Raw genomic sequence first — 16962 nt, forward strand, 5'->3', positions numbered from 1 at the left:
GCTAACTCCCATACATTTTCACGTTTGACACGGGATTTATTTATCTTACATTTCTGCAAGAGCAATTGATCACGTTCTACAAAACGCACATCGTACTGGGTTGGAAGGGTTCGTTTTGTTGCAATCATTGGAACACGGCCATTTCACTTACACTACATAAACAGTGGTCAATGTTTCTGAAATTATATGACCGTCAACTGGAGTTATTGTAGGTGCTTCGTTCAGCTAGGTGCAAGGGACTCATTGCACCATTATCAAAATACATGATCATAAATCAGCTCTTAATATTGAAAAGGTAACACACGGTGTTACTCTTTATTGCACTTGATTTCTTTCATAATCTTTCCATCTCATTTCTAATAACTTAACATTTGTATGGAAATGGATAGTCATGGGACAAAAAAATGTAATGATGAATTTTGTTAAATGCAACATATTTCAACTTTCGTGGAGACAAATACAGGAATGTCGCGGTTTACGTTGGGGATGCGTTCCTGAGAAGTGCAATGAATATCGAAAACCGTAAATCGAAGCAAGTTTTCTGATAATTGGTGGAATAAAGGGGATGCGTTTACAGCGTTGAACCTATATTACCTTTTTTTGTTATTGAGTTATATTCAAATACATATATGAATAAAAATGAAGGAATCTATTTAATAGTTTGAGTGTTTTTTACCGACTGTACTCGGCTGCTGGCTTCGCTTTCTGGGTAGGTGGTAGTGAGGCAGTGGTAGAGTTACGCGGTCGTCGAGTTATGCGTATAAACCGGAACAATATTGTCCTCAACACTAGCGTACAGCGGTAAAATGTAACACAAATTATACTGGGTACAATGAGATACAGTAGACTGTAAAAAAATCACCAAAATATTGTACATAAATAATATATTGTCCTCGACAGTAAATAAAAGGAGGAAAGACAGAAATTGGGGTATTACTGTGATTGTATGGGAATTACGATACAGTAATGTGAAGAAAAACAACAGCTATGAATTGGGTGAAATGCAACATTTCAACATTCAAGGAGACATTACCGGCTTGCACTCCATAAGAATGCCATGCACTAAAAAAAAAAGAGTTGTTTCTAATGTAGGTGCAACGGGTAATTTTCTCGTGTAATATATTAACTGTGACAGCGACACAATAACCAGTCATGGCAAATAATGTCACAGGATCTTTAATGACTTTCACTTTCCAGCAGTGCCCATGCTTTGGTAATGACTTACATTAGTGGATAATAAAACCATTGACCCAAAACACACTCTCTCGTTGGAAAGAGTCCTTGAGGTCATTGGCAATCCGGCCACGTTTACATTACGTTTTAAATTTTAAAATGTACTTTAAAAAGGCATTAATACCCCATTGTGCCATTATTAAATTCCACCTCCATAGAAAATTTTACACAATACCAAAAAACACCTAACCCGGACATTAGCACTTGAACATTTAACCAAACCAGCCCTCACCAAAACACATGAATCAAATATAACACAATTGTAATTAAACTGGTCCTTCTGTCAGAGGGATGCAGGCAACTCAATCACTTGTTTTATAAGGAATAAAACAAGAATGTGTATTAGCGCACGTCCAATTAGCACGGTTGGCTAGATACGGTGCAGAAGAAGTTCAACATACGTACATACCTGATGATTATTCAAGTTATCCGAAGAACATTCAGCCTTAGTACAATACTTCGTTTTAACATTTAACGGTTGTAGTATTTCACAATTCATAAATGGCTGTCAGTTATTCTAAGAACATTAAGTCTTAGTAAAATTCTCTTTAATACGTAATGGTTGTAGCTCACAGTAGCACTGCTCTAATATGAACCTAAACCAGATAAAATTTTAATACAACATTGAAATCAACTCACATCAATGCCAAAACAAACGTCTAATTGTTTATCAATAGCTGATGTTAGCAGGATTCTATATAATTTCATAAGTATCTCCATAACAACTCATTCTCAACACACAAAACCAATATTTTGCAAAAGTTGATGCTCGAACACGTGCGATTGTGTAGAAATGCAAATGATGGGAATAATGCCCGTTAGCTTATAACTATGTATGCATTTGAGTGATAATGGGTATGGACATGCTTAGTAACGTGTGTACACATGTATAAGTGTATTTTACTAACAGCATTCATCCAAAGAGCCTGTTTAGTCTAAAAAGTGGTTGTTTGTCATTTTATATTTCAGTGTACACCTCTCTGTATGAAGACTAATCAAGTTTGAATTGTATTCCTGGTCACATAATTGCATTTGTAATCGGTTTAATTAACAACACTCATTCTAACGGTTGTTTCCCTTCCTTTATTTTTACACTTCAAATAATTGAGCAAAAGCACCTTTGAGTGCCAAGATGGTGCATAACCGATATAACTACCATTATTATTACAGTGTGCACATCACTGCTGATGAGAATCGATCAAAGTGCTCAGTGTATATTTTTGATCTGCACACATTCACACGGATATGGAGCCCTCGCGGAAGTTGGTCTTGCCGATGAGCGTGTTGATGAGGGACGAGCGGCCCTGCTTGCTTTCAGCTTGCGCCGCCTTAATGACCTCGTCGATCTGTGACTCTTTCTCCTTCCCCAGGAGAAAGCCCCGTGCTCCTAAGCCATCGGCCACCACATGGTAATCTAAGGACATTGGTGGGTGGGGGGGGAGAACGGGTGAAGAGAACAACATTTACTCCAGAACAAGTATCCGTGTTGGGATATCTGTGCTGGTAGTGGAGTGGCAGGCGGTAAAAGGTAAAAACAGCAGCCCTGCAATTGCTTGCTCAGACCACTGCCGGTGGAAGGACTTCCACTCGAGGGAGCTCTATAGAGTGTCTGTCAAGGGTATTTTAGCCTACTCCTCCAAACTGACCAGATATCTTATAAGAAGCTGGAGTGCGCCTATACACTTACCCCACTACACGTGACCTGCCGATCGACTTAATGTGGCGTGCCAATTTCTACTGCTGGGTGGAGAGAGGCGAGGTGGATGGAATAAACGTGTCCATTGTTTCAACTCTCGTGCCAGGATATCAAATTAAACATGTGGCCACTGAATTGCAATATTACCAGCATGTTAAGAATGACACCACAGTAATCTAAGGACAATGGGAAAAGAGCACAATATTGACTCCAGAACAACACAATCCATGCTGGGCTGGTATGCCGGTCGCAATGGCAGACAACACGAGGGGGGACAATTGACCGTTACCTGTGAATGCCAGTCCACAGGCTACGTTGCTGCCAAGCATTGGCACTTGTTCTCGAGCAATCTGAGACCAGCACGCGTCATTACCCACCAACGCAATGATCGGTAACTGCAACGCACGCACACAAAGAGTATCGTATTTTCAGTCCATTGATGTTATTCCTCAACGAGGTTAATCTGCTTTTTGTGTTCAGTGTGTTGTCCTTCCCCCGCACCTTCGATCTGCACGGTCAGCTATGTACGGTGCAAAAGAAGTTCCAGATATATACAACCACTGAAAATAGTTTTGCATTCGAAAAGTCTCAGACAAGTACACTGTGTTGACTGGAGTGCATTGTTATTTCTGTATTTGCTGTGCAAAATTATAATTATGTAATTTTGTAGAGTAGTACGTATAAATGAAGCCTTTCAGTAATGCTTAGTTTTAATTCGTGTCACATTTACATTTTACAGACTCCATCATATACCGTGCAGCAGAGATACATTTTCATTCTTGTTTTAGAAAGTGGAGAAAACTGGATGTATTGGCAATAGAGGTAACTTAAGACACCCAGAGCAGCAGAAAGACAAAGACACTGCCTTCTCTCCCCTGCATTGAGCAAACTTTGATAGCTTATGACAAATTAATATTTACTACAAAGAGCGTGTTGGTTATGACAAGACAGAGATAAACAGAAGGAAATTAAGACATTTTAATAGCGATTGTATAACCAATGTGTGCATTGATGGAAAACAGAAAAAGGGATTGAAAGATTGGTTGAAAGCGTTTGTCCATATCCAAGCATTATAAATTGCAGAGATTTTGAGAGCAGTTGACAACACACTCCTGCATACAATTTAACAAGCTGCACGAAGAGCACCGGTACCTTGTGTCGGGTGAACGTATCAAACTCAGCCATGCTGAACCCCAGTGAACCATCTCCATAGATGATCCATACCTACAACACCCGCACAAATGAATCAGATACTTCACGCAAGCATTGCTGTTTTAGGCAAAACCTTGGGAAGATTCTTCACGGGCAAAAAATGCTCAATACAGTAAACCACTTCGCGGTTCAAGTTTCGCGGCCTCAGTGCATCGCGGATTTTTCTAACTGATTTAAAGGCCTCATTATACCTGTGCAGTAACACCATCATCATCATCATTCATCATCACATTCATCAAACTGCACAGGTCTGTCATCGTCGTCATTGTCATCGTCATTGTCATCGTCGTCATTACTGGAGTCAAGTCTCAAGATACTACTGTCATTGGTGAGTGTAGAACACCATAATACGTATCGTATGAGAGAGAGAGAGTGAATGTATAATATTAAGGTTTTATAATTAAATAGATTTAAGTAAAATATATATATAAAGTATAAATATACATATTTTAAACATTCTGGTACCCACACACACATATACGGAAATTCCTAGGGGGCCAATCCTACTTCGCGGATTTTCACCTATCGCGAGGGGTTCCGGACCCCATTAACCGCGATAAACGAGGGATCACTGTACATGGAACGACACGGCAATAAGACATAGCTGGGGTTGCTTAGTTGTTCAATGGCTTTCTCCGACATTTGATTATAATTATCGGTGGGAGAAAGTCAAGCGTCTCCCCGCTGGAATGAGCAATGGTGGTGGCATTAAGCCAGCGGTAGAAATTCTACATTCCCATGGCAGTTTCCAGTGTACTCAGAGGTCAACCACTGTTGATTCTCACATTTCATTGACCGTTGGAGAGATGGTAGGCTTAGTTGAATGTGGACCAACATTTTAACTTGCAACTTTCCATTTGTTATTTTAAATGTATTTATCCAGGAAAGCCTCACTATTTTTTTTCAGGAGGGTACTAAGTTTTACAGTGTATGAGGGTGACAATTGCCACGTGTTTTTTTCCCATTTCAGAAATATGCCGGTAATTTTTCTAATTTCTAACACAACATCACGGGATCTTTAGCATACACTGTGAAGTAGATGGCACATATTTTACGTTTAATACACCCGCAGAGAGTCAATCAATAAAACCGCAATGTCACCCAGTAAAATTCTGCTTGACATACCTCAGAGTCTGGTCGGCAAAGCTTGGCTCCCAGGGCAAACCCTCCTCCAACACCTAGAGTTCCAAATGCCCCTGAAACATAGCAAACAGCACCAACCACATCATGTGTATAGTGTGGCTTGTTTCTGAATGTGTCAATTCTGTGTGTATACAAATACCAAGTATAACCGTTAATCTGTGGGTATCATATTTTATCAAGTCACTATGGGGTCTGTAGCAATAACAATAATCATACAGTATGAACTCTAATTTATATACACATTATTAACAAATAGAGTATTTTGCATAATTGTTGTGTGAGCATGATGGTACTGGCCATTTTAACTTAAATTTTCACGGGCAAGTTTTTAAATATTTTGGAGTATGTGTTCACATTTTCTGTTTAATGTTCGACAAAACATTACATTGCACAATGGTGTAGTGAGCACAGTGTACAGTTCGATCTATGTCCAAATATGTGACATTATTTATACAAAGTGTAACAATATAATAAAATTCCACTATTTTCATTCAATAGTGAAAAAGTTAAGTTTTGGCTGCAGTAAAGTTACTTGTAAAAAGTAAATACATATTTACTGAAAAACAAGTTACTTTTTAAAAGTTACTTCGCAACACCTTTTAATGGATTGATGCCTGTTGCTGGCAGAAATGATCAAAAGCATATTCCTGTAAACTTGACGAAAGACCATACAACATCAACATTGACACGAGTCTATGGCAAGGTTTGTTCAGGTCATATCTCAAATTTTTACTTTGAAAATTTACCAGTTGAGTAATTGTAGTTTTTTTTTGTCTAATATAGAATGAGAATATTGATTTTGATGGAGGTGGTGATGAAGATTGTGATATTGGTGAGAGTCTTCTTGAATGTGCACGTGATGGAGATTGTAGGATTTATGATGAAAGTAGTTGTGATGATGATGATGATGGTTGTGGTGACAGTGATGATATTATTACAATGCTACAATTATACCAGGGTCCAGCCAGCACAGTGGCCCCCGTGGCCGAAGGATGTATGCCGCGCTGCCCACAAAATCTCCTCCGTCAGCTACGATGATGCTGTCATCCGCTAGCAAGTCATCCAGGCGATGCAGAACCTTGAGCGGGTTGAGGTGTTGATCTGTCTCCTCCTCTGCCTTCTCGCTGCGATCGGCACACAAGGCAAGGGTCATTCCCATGCAAGGCACTAAGGTTTAAATCGAATAATTCACCACTTTCATCATTAACACTGTCCACTGACTAACTTCATTGGAGGTCTCCCGAGAACTACACATGGCCACTGAGGACGCCATCGCATGGCTTGGCGATTACACACACACGCTGAATGAATATTAAACATTTTTGCAGACTAATGTATTGGGCAATGTTTATTTGTCAACTCAATTATTGCACATTTACTTAAAATGTCTTAGTATTTTCACACAACATGCTGTAAAGTGTGATTTCCAACTATCGCAGTCATCCAACTTGGATGTGATCTCTGCAATGAAGGGCCATTGCCAAAACCTTTAGCCTGAAATGTGTTCTAATAAAAACGAAAAAAAATGTGTTCATGGGATTTACGTGTCATCCAGAAACAAAGGGCAGTACACACGGATTACGCTATCAAATATAATAAAGGTAAAATGTAATCTAATTTTTTTTTACATTTTACGACCAATATATGGCAGGACTCCACAGAGTAGAAAAGGTGAGTATTTGCTCAAGAACCTGTTGGCTTTCTCCTTCTTCTCATCTCCTTGTTTGAGGTCACGAGCCCACTCTTCAGGACACTTGTAGCCCTTGAGTCCAGCAGATAGACTCACCAAGAAGGAGCCAGGATCCCCTAGGCACAACACGAAGGGCACATCACACACATTATTTTCTTGTTAAGTTGACCAGGAAGATGCTGTTATGGTATTCACATTTTATTTACTATCAAGTTATTTTAAAATAGAATTTTACAATGTTTTTCATAACATACATTTTATAATAAATTATAAAAACAGGACAATGATTACCAGTTCCAAAATATTGGCTGATGAACAAAGCATAAAAAAGGATTGTAAATAAATCAGTAGTTTTATTTACTTGTCAAACAAATCTGGATCAATCTTGCTACAAGTCATTTTATTGCTATAGATTTATTTAGAAGCTCTTACGCTGCAATAAGTTTAATAAGGTCATATATTTACCTTGCACAGCAACTGTCGGCTTCCAGAACATGTCTGAATTTTTAAGCAGCTGTGAGCGGTCACGATTTACAGCTATTATCGTGCTTTTCCGACTCAAAACCCGACCGTAAGACAGTCGAAAGTCGCACACAGTCCCTTAAAAAGACAGCAAAAAAACAACATTTCTTGGTAAGTTATTACACGCCATGGAGTAAATTTTGACTTCTATATTGAGTACTCGCAAGTCAAAAATGTCCCCATATTGACTAAGTAGTAAACAATGCTATATTCACATCTAAAACTCCACAGAAAAACCAATATAAACATTGAATATTATCTTCTTGTCAAATACACACATGTAATTCATCTTTATAACTATGTGGTTTGTAACTAAAGACTGCGCTCAGAAATTTGCACTCATGTTGCGTCACAGTTATTAAGGTACAAGTGCCTTGTATTCGACTCAAACTTTCACCTCTCCATTACTGCCTCTGTCATGGGAATGTCAGAACCACTACAGTGCTACCCGGATGCTTGAGTTGCGAAACAATTTGGCTTTTGTGTTTCATATAAAACGTGTTTATAATTGTTGTGGAAAACAAAGCAGTAGTTAAATTTCGATTTAAAGCTTTCGTGACTGCAGGGATTAATCTTCTTGGTTCTTTCGGTAAAGTCACGTGGAAGGGAAATAATAAAAGAATACAAATAAAACATAATAAAATACAATTCTCACGACGTTTCGGCCACAACGCAAGCAGCCGTCCTCAGGTGAAGAACAGGTCTGTCGGAAAGACAGCGTCCGAAACGTTGTGAGAATTGTATTTTATTATGTTTCATTTTTATTATTTTATTATTTCCCTTCTACGTGACTTTACCAAAAGAACCAAGAAGATAAAGCAGTAGTTTTTCTACCAACAAGCAAGTCTCTACAGGAATAACTATGTCCATATTAACCATGGTGCACATAGAATAACCAGCTGGCAGGTACAAACAGTGCAACTTTTAATTCAGAGAGATATATCGCTGTTACCTAAGAGAATCACGAGGTCTGCCTCCTTAAGGGCATCCCTGCGATTTTGCCGGATATGAATGGGGCTGTCCCTTCCCAGCATGCCCCGGGCCATCCCGCCCAGGAAGCATGGAATTCCCAAGTGCTCCAGTGTTTCTCTGTGGGGGGGAAACAAGAACAGCCATCGTTTGTTTAATATAAACACATCAACGGGTGTAAGTGAATGTAGACTAGTAGTGGACATACACTTCATTATGAATCGGGTTCATAAGTGATAATGCACCAGGATTCTATTTCAGAGCAAAGTGGCAATGTAAGAACAAAAAAAACATTTAATATCTCAAAATGTATTAAGTTATAGGTTTCATTTTTGTCCGCATTGTTTGTTGGTGTCAATATTTATTTATATTTCAAATTACAGAATCATTTATCTATCATGATTATGGGTGGTCAAAATCCTGTCAAAATTATATATCACAACTACATAAAGACAATCTGACATGATTATAGGTTGTCGAAGATTGAAAACCAGATATTTAATGCATCCAAAAGAATGTGTACTGACTTAATGCTCTTTTCATCTACCTGATCTGGTTGGCTGGTACAGGGGGCAGTGTTGCTTGGCTGCCCAACAGAAAGACCGGCTTCTTTGCTCGGCTTACCAACTCCACACATGTCTGCACCTGCACACCGCCACTCACAAGAAGTTAGTCACAATCTGGGGTGAGCCTTCATAATTTTTCATGTTATAAGTAACCCTGCTCATTCCCATTGATCACCATAAACCGCTGGTACAAACTACAAATTCCTGTGGCATGGCAGGGGCCAGTGTATCCATGGGAAAACCAATGTTTACATCACATATGACCTTTTGGGAATGATAAGTTGAGTAAACTTCAAATTAGGATTTGAACACTGAACATTTTGATTGAGTTAAGTGCTCGAGCCACATCGCCACTTGACGAGATTAGTGCTGGTCAAAGTTGCATGTCAGTCGACCCGTGGCACCTGGGTCTGCCCTGTGACCTCCTGCCAGCAGGCGTTCGACACTTAACGTGGCCTCAAGGTGCACATAGCCTGGCACAAGCGCCGTGGTGACGTCACCGCCACTTAGTGGTGAATGGAGGTTGTTGTTGTTGTTGTTGTGTATAAAATTGCCGCTTTTAAATAATAAAGAAAAGGCAAAGGGCACCTGTTCAGGAGTGGCCATGGGCCGCTGAATTGGCAGTGGGGACATGTCCCTGGGCTCCCAAGCTCCGGCAAACAGGTTCCGCAGGTGGTTCAAAAGGTACCTGCAAGCACCCATGCGCCGTGAGCTGTGCTGTGTGTCTGTGTACTAACATGTCATAAGGGTGTGAGTCACCATAAAAAAAATTGACTTCTCAAAAAATAATGAAACAGCTCCAAAAGCTTAGTAGCTTAGTGTGCTTGCGTCTGCAGTAAAAGGCAAGGGTTATATGGTTCAAAGCACAACTTGAGTGAATTATCAGTTGATGGTGTTAAAGACACGGTTTGCGCTGTTCGCACAAGTAAGGATTTGTGGAGTGGGTCAAGGTCACCATTGTACTGCCTTATACGGAGAGAAAAGGATCCTGTAATAATGGAGACACTATTTTAGGTGACTGTCGTTTTGAATGGTGTGCTCACCACAAAACTGACTTTTAAAAAGATGACTCTTCAACTCCCACAGTCACCCAATATTTAAATATGAATTAGTGTGGACTTATGTGTACTTTTGATATACAGTAATCCCTCGCCACTTCGCGGTTCAAGTTTCACGGCCTCAGTGCATCGCGGATTTTTCAAAAATATTCATCGAAAAATAAAAATTCAAAAATACCGCCATATCGGCAGCCGTATTGCGGAAAGCAGCGTTGTTTCATCGTGATGCGCGAGAAAAACGGTTTCCCAGGATGCCAGACAAAGAGAGAAACTCTCTCAGAGGCTTTGTACATATCCACGGGCACTCAGACAAGGCACGTGATTGGTTCCCGGCGCAAAATCGACGAATGAGAGCACGAGTGGATGTATCCTGTGAGCTGATTGGCTGTGCATCATCGTTGTCATCGTCGTCGTCGTCATTACTGGAGTCAAGTCTCAAGATACTACTGTCATTGGTGAGTGTAGAACACCATAATACGTATCGTATGAGAGAGAGAGTGAATGTATAATATTAAGGTTTTATAATTAAATAGATTTAAGTAAAATATATATATAAAGTATAAATATACATATGTTAAACATTCTGGTACCCACACACACATATACGGAAATTCCTAGGGGGCCAATCCTACTTCGCGGATTTTCACCTATCGCGAGGGGTTCCGGTCCCCATTAACCGCGATAAACGAGGGATCACTGTACTTTAATAACCTTTGATAGACTGTACCATCCTGTATAATTGTATAAGAGCCAGTTTCGAAAGGGCTCTTGTACGTGCCATAATCACACACGTGAAACACAATTTAGGAATTTCATTGAGCCTTTTTCAAGTCTTTAAACAAGTATCTAAAATATATATATATTCTTTGGGTCTTTCGGTAAAGTCACGTAGATAGGTTCAAATTAATAAAAATGAAATAAACAAAAAACTACGATGTTTCGATCACAACACAAGCAATCGTCATCAGGAGGCAAAACCTTTTGTTTCCTCCTGATGACGATCGCTTGTGTTATTTTTATTAATTTGAACCTATCTACGTGACTTTACCGAAAGACCCAAAGAATATGAATTCCTGCAGTCACGAAAGCTATAAGTCAAGAAAAAGAAATAATATATGGTAATGCTAATATTCAGAGCAAACTATAATTAAATATACATGTTAGATTCAGGCACAAAAAGTGTTTCAGGAAGAGCACTTAGCTGATATAAACAACAACACATAACATGGGAATAACAAGATGTACACCAAACAGTGGTTATCATACTAAGCTATAAATCCGACAACCTGAGTTCAAGTCCTAGCTAAGACTAACATCAGCGGCGACCGATATCCGAAACAATCCTGGGAATCCCCCCTTGACAAACGTACACTGATCAGGATGAAGTATGGTCAACACAACCCTCTCAACTGACCAAGTGTCTTGATGACCTTGATTCAACAGTGGATTTACAAAGGGCTGTACATTCATATTATTTTATATACGAACAACACAACTTGAAGTCAAAGGTCTAAGGTGAAACAAGGGGCAGACAATATTTAATTGAGAGGTCATGGTGACGTACCAGTTGATGATTTTACCCATGAGCCCCTTTGGTGCTGTTTTTGGAGCAAGTTCCTTTTGCACCACGTGGTAAGGGTAGAGGACATCAATAGGCAACTCTACAAACACAGGCCCTATGAAAGACCACACAACCAAACACAATCACATTCATCATCGGATTCAAGTTCATATCTTTATATTTTTCAAAAGTCATCACGAGGAGCTTATCCATATCAATTGGTCAATATCTTCTCAGTTACATGAAACATACCTATATTTTTATTAAATTACATTTTCAAGTGCTTGCCACTCGCTCAAACTCATGTGCGGTAAGTGCTCATCTTTGTACGAGTGTCGTAAATACCACTTATTATGTGGAGCCCAGTTTCTCCAAAGGACAAACACTAATTAACTCCCAGTGTTGATGCCACCGCCAGAGAATGGCTTGTCTTGAGGCGCATTTATCCATATGGTCTGACAGACTGGAAGCAATGGGAGTAACCGCACGTCACCCCACCACATGTGAGCTGCCAATCCACTTCTTGCAGCATATGCACTTGACTTAGAGGCAAATTAAAACAATGCGATGTATGCTTATACGTCTTTATATATAAGATGGCATGAGTACTTAAAAATGTTTTACATGTGCAACATTACCTGGAGTGCCAGACTGGGCAGTGGAAAGTGCTCGTCTGATCGCGGGGACAATTTCACGCACAGTGCTCACGGTAATGCACAGCTTGCACAGCGGCTTGAACAGCGACAGCTGATCGATGTCTTGCAGCGCCCCTCGTCCCTGAACAAAAACAACACCAATCGTTCAGCACACACCGTTGGTTTCTTGCGTGCTTGCTAGGGTAGTGCCATGGTTAGAGCACTTAACTATCAACAGGAAGGTTTCAAGTTAAACAGTATTTGTCCTATGCAGTGTCTTGACCCTGAGCATGGCAATGTGAATTTACTATGACTTGCTTACGGCACTTTCATTGAGATAGGCACCACCCCATTGCTCAATTAAGAAAGGGATGATGGCCACATTTTAGTGAGTTAAGCAGTGTACTGTTTAGACCTGACAATATAACGATAGTCACAGCCTAATGTTATGTGCACGGATTTGCAAATTATGAATTTCATAAGGGCCCAGTACCTTAAGGAGGGTAGCAGCTGCCCCTCCCATGAGCAATACTGGAGACTCGGCCATCTGAGCATTCTTCACTGCGGTGACAGTGTTGGTGAGACCCGGTCCTGCCGTCACCACAGCAACACCAACGGTACCTGCACATCAAATACATGCATTATCCTATTAACAGTTAATTTTCACAGCCGCTTGTGTTTTTATGGATTGAGCCACGTGTTGAGAATTTCAAGCTTTCACTACACACTGCTGCGGGCATCTTCAGGAGTTGATTTAGGGTTTATATACAGGTGAGTGGATGTGTGTTGTTGAGTAAGAGAGTATATTAGTAGGTTTGCATGTGAGTGTGCATGTATGCATGTATACATGACAAAGCAAGTGAAGGCAGATATGCTGGTGGGTGTACGTTCGTACGCACACATGTGTGTGTTAATCGATGTGCAGATAAGTGTGAAAGTGTGAGTTTCTTTGCACATTTGTGTGCATGCACATGATTGGATGTGCAGGTATCTGTGCGTATAAGTTTATGTATGTGTTGAGATGTATAGGCATAGTGGGGAGCACAAGTGGTGCATCTGCCAGTTATCTCAGTCAACTCATAATAAGTGTCTGTGCCGTGACCTACGAGCAAGTCTACCGCACTTCACGTGGCGTCAAAAGTGCAACCTAGCCTGGCACAAACGCCGTGGTGATGTCACTACCATATAGTGGCAAATGGTGGCTGTTGTTATTGGTAGGTACGTGAGTGAGTGTGTCAGTTACTGTGTGCGTGGCAATAGATGTGTGGACAGGTGAATGAATGGGTATGAGGGTGTGTGTTTGTGCAGGTGTGTGGATGGTATACAGGGGCGAGTGTGTCGACAGACGAGTGGAGGGGTACATGGAGGTGCGGGCGTGTGTGTGTTCTTGTGCAAGCAGGCGTGCACGCCAGCACAGCACTTTCTGTCGCGCCCGCTGACCCGAAAGCCGTGCGACGGCGTCGGCAGCAAAGACAGCGGTGGCCTCGTGCCGCACGTCCACCACACGCATGCCCAGCTTCTCGCTGGCCGTGAGGACAGGTGACACGTGGCCGCCCACCAGCGTGAAGACGAAGCGCACGCCATGAGCACGCAGAACTTCCGCCACCAGCTCCCCACCGTGCCGGCTGCTGTCCGATTCCACCTGTCAGCAGGTAACAGATACCTCTCTTCCACTGTACAACCGAGCCATGCAAGTCATGCCGATCCAGCCTGCTGTGGCTCAGGTGACAGGTTTTTCCACTGCAATGCCTTTTGGAGCACTGTTTATCGTCATGTGATACGAGTTGGGACTCTTGATATGCAATTAAAAAAAAAATTCAGTCATTTTCTAAGAATAACAGTCACACGCAGGGTTACAAAAGTCTAAATTTAAATATCAAAGATAAAAAGATATAGCATAATTCCTGCTATGTGTGGATTATTGGTGCTGCGTGCTAATGTGGAGCTGCAGGAGTGGAGTTGTAGGCAAACGCAGCTCCTATTTTTTTTATCTCGCTTTTTATCAGCACAGACTAGTTGTGCTGATGTGATTTTGTTTAGGAAAAATAATATGCATTTTTTTAACTTGGAGAAGCAAAACAAAAAATAAAATAAAAACATTACCCTAGATTCATATGAAAGATTTGCACCGTTTGCGTCTCAGAAACATCATGATCTGCAAATGCATAGCGAATTTAGCCGCCAGTCGTGTGCCTGTGTTATCCGCATTTTTTTTGCGGATTAATGGAAATCGTGTGGCTCTTTCCACCCATAATTTACGGCACAAATATGTTTTGGATATAGCAAGGCCCACGGGTAACAGGCGGCCCCTGATGGCCTTCAGTGCGGGCCCTTGACATGCGGCAATCGACAATACGCAACATGTGAAAACACCCTTTGCAGGCGATGTGGCGACCCTCACAATGAAGTCTTATCGGCGAAAATGCCCCTCCCCCCACCCCCTTTGAAAATCAGTGAATAACACTGGGCTACATATCAACGTGGATTATTTGAGTTATGTTGTAACATAGAGCATGTGCATTTTCTCATTGGAAGGTTGTGGTTTATGGGACAATGTTATACATTACAAGGCTATGCATAGTGTATGTACACTATGCATAGTGTACATACACTATGCATAGTGTATGTAATGCAAATACTACTTGGACAACAAGTGCACTCTTATGGGAATAATGAGCAAAGTCCTAAAGTCTAAAGTGACAAGAGCTTGTTGTACAACCTTGCACCATAAAGAGAGATTATCAAGGTAGGGTTTTTGTTGGTTTTCCCCAAGAAGTATCCCATAAAGAATGAATACTTTAAACAGAAAACAAGATAAGTGCATGACTGCACCTGTTGTTTTACCAGAAAATCAAAGCAAAGGTGTAACAATTAAACAATGTTTTATGCAGTTATGTGAAATAAATCTTAACATGTCCCAGAATCCATTCTTGGCATTCCTGTTTTCCTGGCACGGGGTAAAAAGAGCACAACTTTTTATGATGGGAAAAATGGAATTGTCCAATATAGAAACGTGTTTTTGGAATAATTATATTTAATACTGTCCAAGTAGCTTTGGCTTAATGTAATGATGAAACGGCTAATTGAAATTTGACAGAGAATGTACGAGAGAGAAACTTGCCTTTATGCTCATTTGCAGAGGTATCTTAGAGAGGGATTGTCTTTGTTAAAGTTTGAAGTTTAATTTATTAGGTATAGCCCAGTGAGCCATGCGGCTCTTGAGTCGGGTGCAACCGCAGCAAACAAAATATGAACAGGGAACATCTTAAAGTGACGACGCGCAACAGAAATATAAAGATAAACCAGCAAATCTTCCAGAAAAAAAACTTCGTATTACAACGCTGTGTGCAAAAGGCGTGCACCTAAAGTTGTTAAATAAAAACAAAACCTACACCGCAAATTATTTTTTCTATATGAATTAATCCTGCACAAGACATACAAAATGGCACATTTCTGTCAAAGGTTTTAAACACCTTAAGTCAACAATCCATTTGTATCTTTCCACTATGCAGTATTGCATTTTTTACAAGTTAGGACATTTCGTTCCCTTAACCATTCCAGGAAGGCTATGGGAACCATCACAACCAAGAGCCAATATCAATTAACTGTTGGATGAAAGTGTCTCCACGTCGTCAAATATTTATTTCGTGCCCGACTTTAGACATTTTATTTAAGTTCATAAGCCAGCCTGGTGTTTTACACTCGTAAAAGTGACACATGTACTTCCACCAACACACGCGCAGCACTGGCTTTAATTACGAACGGAATATTCAAGCGTCCATTGCTTGGTAAGTATAAGCTAAAGAGGAGAGGGGGGGGTGGCAGGTAAACTTGAGTTTAACCATTCTAGTGTATGTGCCTTCGTGATGTGCATATAATCCTATTAGCAGCAGGTGCGCCTTACTCTATGTAAGTCAGCACCCATTAACTCCCTATGCATCAGTGCACCGTCATAAGTTAACGCAAAGTGAAGGGGACACGACATTTAGAGTCCGTCCGTCAATGCCATCGGGAAAGTCAACCCGGCAGCTTGTGCGCTCTGGGGAAGAGGGCCGCGACTTCCAGCGACTCGCCTTGTGCAGCAGCTGATAGAAGACGCCCAGCTTCCTGACGAAGTAAGCCGCCGCTATCGACAGCGCCGCCACCGCGACGAGGGCGACGCACTCAAAGGCGCAGCAGCAGCCCATTGGGGTCTGTCGGTCGTGTTCAAAGTTACAAAAAATAAATAGTGAAGAAAGGAAAAATAAGAGGGGGGGGGGATAAATCGGAGAAGTAAACACGACACGAGAGCACCGACACCACCGCTACGGCGACTCCGAGGGCGCGTGCAATACGAAACGCGCTTTGCAACGTGTTAGCGAATGGGGTGAGACGCGGCCATGTTGGTACGGGTATCACTCCGTGTTGAATGGGACGAGACGCGGTCATGTTGGTATGGGGTACAGCTTCGCGTCGTAATGGGGTGATACGCGGCCATTTTGGTAGGGGTACAACACGCGTGTTGAAAAGGACTAGACGCGACCATGTTGGTACGGGTAAAAAAACTCGTGTGTCATATTCTCAATTTTATTTATACGATCCTTTTGTCAGTATAGAATTTATTCTAAATATGTAAGAACATGGTCTTATTCTTTGGTACCTTCGGTAAAGCCACGTAGATAGAAAAAAAGAAGAAAA

General features: G+C 41.1%; 1 protein-coding gene across 1 annotated transcript; it reads right to left on the reverse strand.

Annotated features, from left to right (window-relative positions):
• Positions 1–1008: 1008 nt before the first annotated feature.
• Positions 1009–16611, reverse strand: HACL2 (2-hydroxyacyl-CoA lyase 2). Its single transcript, XM_078870117.1, has 15 exons — positions 16359–16611; positions 13726–13927; positions 12779–12906; positions 12289–12427; positions 11654–11765; positions 9620–9719; positions 9013–9110; positions 8449–8585; positions 7440–7574; positions 6976–7090; positions 6239–6408; positions 5267–5337; positions 4082–4153; positions 3219–3324; positions 1009–2647 (listed from the first exon to the last, which is right to left on the reverse strand). The coding sequence occupies exons 1-15, from the start codon at positions 16470–16472 to the stop codon at positions 2469–2471; spliced, it is 1878 nt and encodes a 625-aa protein (XP_078726243.1). The 5' UTR covers positions 16473–16611; the 3' UTR covers positions 1009–2468.
• Positions 16612–16962: the final 351 nt, after the last annotated feature.

The sequence above is a fragment of the Lampetra fluviatilis genome, chromosome 29 (genome assembly GCF_964198595.1).
Source record: "Lampetra fluviatilis chromosome 29, kcLamFluv1.1, whole genome shotgun sequence".
Taxonomy (NCBI): Eukaryota; Metazoa; Chordata; class Hyperoartia; order Petromyzontiformes; family Petromyzontidae; genus Lampetra; species Lampetra fluviatilis.

Coding starts and splice junctions, on each gene's coding strand:
- HACL2 (XM_078870117.1), bottom strand. CDS start 16,472: ATGGGCTGCTGCTGCGCCTTTGAGTGCGTCGCCCTCGTCGCGGTGGCG. Junction 12,428..12,778: donor CAGCTGCTACCCTCCTTAAG/GTACTGGGCCCT, acceptor GTTTTTGTTCAG/GGACGAGGGGCGCTGCAAGA. Junction 4,154..5,266: donor TTTGCCGACCAGACTCTGAG/GTATGTCAAGCA, acceptor CGGGTGTTGTAG/GTATGGATCATCTATGGAGA.